General features: G+C 36.9%; 1 protein-coding gene across 1 annotated transcript; it reads left to right on the top strand.

The window, feature by feature from the left end:
* The first annotated feature begins 1480 nt into the window (after positions 1-1480).
* Positions 1481-2416, top strand: LOC110258786 (olfactory receptor 7C1-like). The gene has a single exon (XM_021082038.1). The coding sequence runs from the start codon at positions 1481-1483 to the stop codon at positions 2414-2416; it is 936 nt and encodes a 311-aa protein (XP_020937697.1).
* Positions 2417-4086: the final 1670 nt, after the last annotated feature.

Here is a 4086-nt window from a genome sequence, read left to right on the forward strand (position 1 = left end):
CTTTGATTGAATCTCAATGATTCTTGAGGCAATTTGTGTCTCTATCCCTTTGAGTGTGGAGAAATTCAAGCTCAGGGACTCATATAGCTTCTTAGAGCATTCTGCAGAGTAGAGGCCAAAACAACAGAAGTGATACCTAAAAGACAAAGAACCACCAAGATTGTGGATTTACCATTGTAAGTAGGAGACTTCAATAACTAACAAATTTCTTATCTCTTTAGGTCTACTTGATCCCCCTAAGCACTGTTCAGAGGCTACTCCAACACTCTTTTGTGTATGTATCTATGGTATTTTCATTCCATACATGATCTTCTGTGTTTAGTTTCCTTCACTGAGCATAAAAAGTTGCATTTTGATCCATGCTTTTAAAAGTATGTGTGGCAAGATATGCTCATCTACAAAAACCCTGACTCTAACATTAAATGATGCACTCATATAATGTTAGCCTAATAGGTGGTGCTTATATTAATTTTGAAAACTATGTCTTAAAAAATTCCACTAAAAGATAAGAGAGACAGGCATAATGGCTGACATAATGGCTTCCCAGAGACACAGAATAGAGTGTCACAAAACAAAACCATAAAATGTTATAATATAGGATTGTGTAAGAAATGTAAATCATGACTATCATAGATATTTGCATTAAAAAAATAAACAATGGGTTCATAAATATGTTACCAAAGTATGACTTATTAACTCCACAAATATGGAATAAATAACACAATTACTGAACTTCTATATTTGTCCACATGTTAGACAGTGAAGGTAAAGGAAAGGTGTAGATGAAAATAAAAGTGAGGAAATAAAAGTTGAAGGACTAGAAGCAATAGATGCTCTAGAGGAACACTACTCAAACATTAATGTACTTGTGAAACTCCGGGTGATCTTCTTAAAATGTAGATTGTGAGTCAGCAGGTCTGAGGGGGGCCTTGGATTCTACATTCAAAGAAGATATTTAGTAATGTAACCTACTGGTGCCTGAATATGACCTTTGAAATTAAGATTGCATTTCCACATGGTAGTGACAGCAAAGAAAATGATGGAAGCTCTTGAAATTCCCCAACTAGGAGTTCCCATCATGGCTCAGTGGTTAACGAATCTGACTAGGAACATTGAGGTTGTGGGTTCGACCCCTGGCCTTGCTCAGTGGGTTAAGGATCTGGTGTTGCTGTGAGCTGTGGTGTAGGTTGTAGAAACAGCTTGGATCTGGTGTTGCTGTGCCTCTGGCGTAGGCTGTTGGTTACAGCTCCATTTAGAGCCTAGCCAGGGAACCTCCATATGCCACGGGTGTGGCCCTAGAAAAGACAAAAAGACAAAAAGAAAAAAAAAAAGAAATCCCTCAATTAAATTCAGCTAGAAAAAGACAGTACTTCATTAATTCTGTCACCTGAAAAGCAACCACATTTTTGTACTTCTATGATTATAATTGAGTGTTGCTTTTTTTTTTTTTTTTCTTTATCCTGGCAGTTACTTCATCTACATGGAAACAGGAAATCAAACGCATGCTTTGGAATTTCTCCTCTTAGGATTTTCATCAAGTTCAGAGATTCAGTTGATTCTATTTGGGCTGTTCCTGTCCATCTATGTGGTCACATTCACAGGGAACCTACTCATTATCCTGGCCGTCAGTTTAGACTCCCATCTCCACACACCCATGTACTTTTTTCTCTCCAACCTATCTTTTGCTGACATCTGTTTTACTTCCACCACCATCCCAAAGATGTTACTGAACATTCAAACACAAAACAAAGTCATAACATATAAAGGATGCCTCAGCCAGATATTTTTTTTCATTGTATTTGGATGCCTGGACAATTTACTCCTGACTGTGATGGCTTATGACCGGTTTGTAGCCATCTGTCACCCCTTGTCCTACACTGTCATCATGAACCACTGGCTCTGTGGATTGCTGGCTCTGGGGTCCTGGTGTCTGAGTATCATGGGTTCCTTAATTGAAACCTTGCCCATTTTGAGGCTATCCTTTTGCACAAATATGGAAATCCCACACTATTTTTGTGATCTTCCTGAACTCCTAAAACTTGCGTGTTCTGACATTTTCATCAATAACCTAGTGGTTTATTTTGCAACTGGCCTTCTGGCCATGATTCCTTTCAATGGAATTCTTTTTTCTTACTATAAAATTATTTCCTCTATACTGAGAATTTCCTCAGTTGGGGGCAAGTACAAAGCCTTTTCCACCTGTGGATCTCATCTCTCAATAGTCTGCTTATTCTATGGCACAGGCCTTGGGGTCTATCTTAGTTCTGCAATGATTTCATCCTCTAGGGCAAGTCTGCTGGCCTCTGCAATGTACACCATGATCACCCCCATGCTGAACCCCTTTGTCCTGTCTGAGGAACAGGGACATGAAGGGGGCCTTGATGAGGCTCTTCAGCAGAGTATTATCTCTCAGTGATGGAGCTGTTGCAGAGCTCTCATAAGTAGAAATGCTCAAAGCATTGGTAGGCATTTCTCATGGATCTTCGATGTCTCCAAACATCAGTTTATTCTCTCCTACTCCTGGAATCACTATCTCTTACTGTGTCTTGATTTTGATCATATTTGAAGACACTGTATTATTTTTCTAGGGCTGCCATGACAAGGCACCACAAACCACATGGCTTAAATAATAGACATTTCTTGTCTCACCATTCTAGAGATTAGAATTTGGAAATGAATGTGTGAACAGGATTGTTTCCTTCTTACGGCTGTGAGGAAAATTCTGTTTGATATCTAGCTTCTTTTGGGTTTGCTGGTCATCTCTGGCATTCCTTAGCAAGTAGAAGTATCACCCTAATCTCTGCATTTATATTCAAAAACTATTGTTCCCTGTGTGTGTATGTCTATGTGTGAAAATATCCCAAATTCCCCTTTTTATAAGGACACTAATCATAATAACTAAAGGAATAATGTATTCTACTATAAACCTTGTCTTAATTAATTATATCCATAACAAATCTATTTCCAGATAAGACCAAATTCTAAAGATCTGGAGATTGGGACTTCAACATATGAATTTCTGGGAAGCACAAGTCAACCCATTAAAATATTTTTTTTAAAAAAGAACAACTACATCAAGATTAGCTTTAAATAAATATGGCTGACACACATTCTGTCACTTTTTCTGTTTTTTTTTTTAAATCAAGTTTTATTTGAATACAGCTATACTCATTTGTGTACATATTTTCTAAAGTTACTTTCTTGCCACAACAGAAGATTTGAGTAGTTGTGTGGAAAGTGAAAAAATACTTACTCCTGGACCCTTTGCTGTAAAATTTGCTGGTTCCTAATTAAACTGTTGCTTTCACTCCAGTTTCATAGCTAGATGTTTATGCATCTCAGGCCACCATCAAAATGCCCCAATGATAACATGAAATTCTCTATTTATTAATATTAATGTATGTAGTTAGAATGTTTTTTATAAAACACTAAATCAAACAGAAAGTGAACTATTTCTTAGCAATCTAAAAAGTAATTGTTTCATAATGTCCAGGAATTTGTCTTTTCTTAATCTTTTTATCCCCTTTGCCTAGGGAAAAAATACTGACCTAGAAGGAAAGTGTAATGAGTTCTTCTTGAATGAATACATCTAAACTAGTTTATGAAAATACTGATAAAGCTCTGAAGCTAGTAAAACTCTTAGGTATTGTGTAGTAAAACTTCACAGTGATTATGAGTGTTGTTATGATGTGAAGGCTCTGTTGCAAGACTATGAACTTGCCATCATACACATGTAAAGGCAAAGGCAGTGTTATCAGCTCCAAGGTGACTTGCGTGTTGGGACAGACTGAATAAATGGTCAATTTTGAATGTAACCAAATAAATCAATGCCAATGATCCTTCTGTCTCCATCTGGAAAAGAAAAGTGATGATGGAATCTTGTCCACTGTTAGGCCATTCTCAACATTAAAGACATTCCCTTATTCTAAATCAAAATTACCTTTTCTACAATGCCTATAATGGCTTTATTTTTTTGAAGGAATAAACAGGTTTTCAACCCTCTCCTGTCTAACTATTTATCACTTCTTAGACAAAAACTCTATTTCCCTCCTCACCCCATAAGCCTTTCATTTTCACTAAGAGATG

This window comes from Sus scrofa, unplaced genomic scaffold (assembly GCF_000003025.6).
Source record: "Sus scrofa isolate TJ Tabasco breed Duroc unplaced genomic scaffold, Sscrofa11.1 Contig434, whole genome shotgun sequence".
Taxonomy (NCBI): domain Eukaryota; kingdom Metazoa; phylum Chordata; class Mammalia; order Artiodactyla; family Suidae; genus Sus; species Sus scrofa.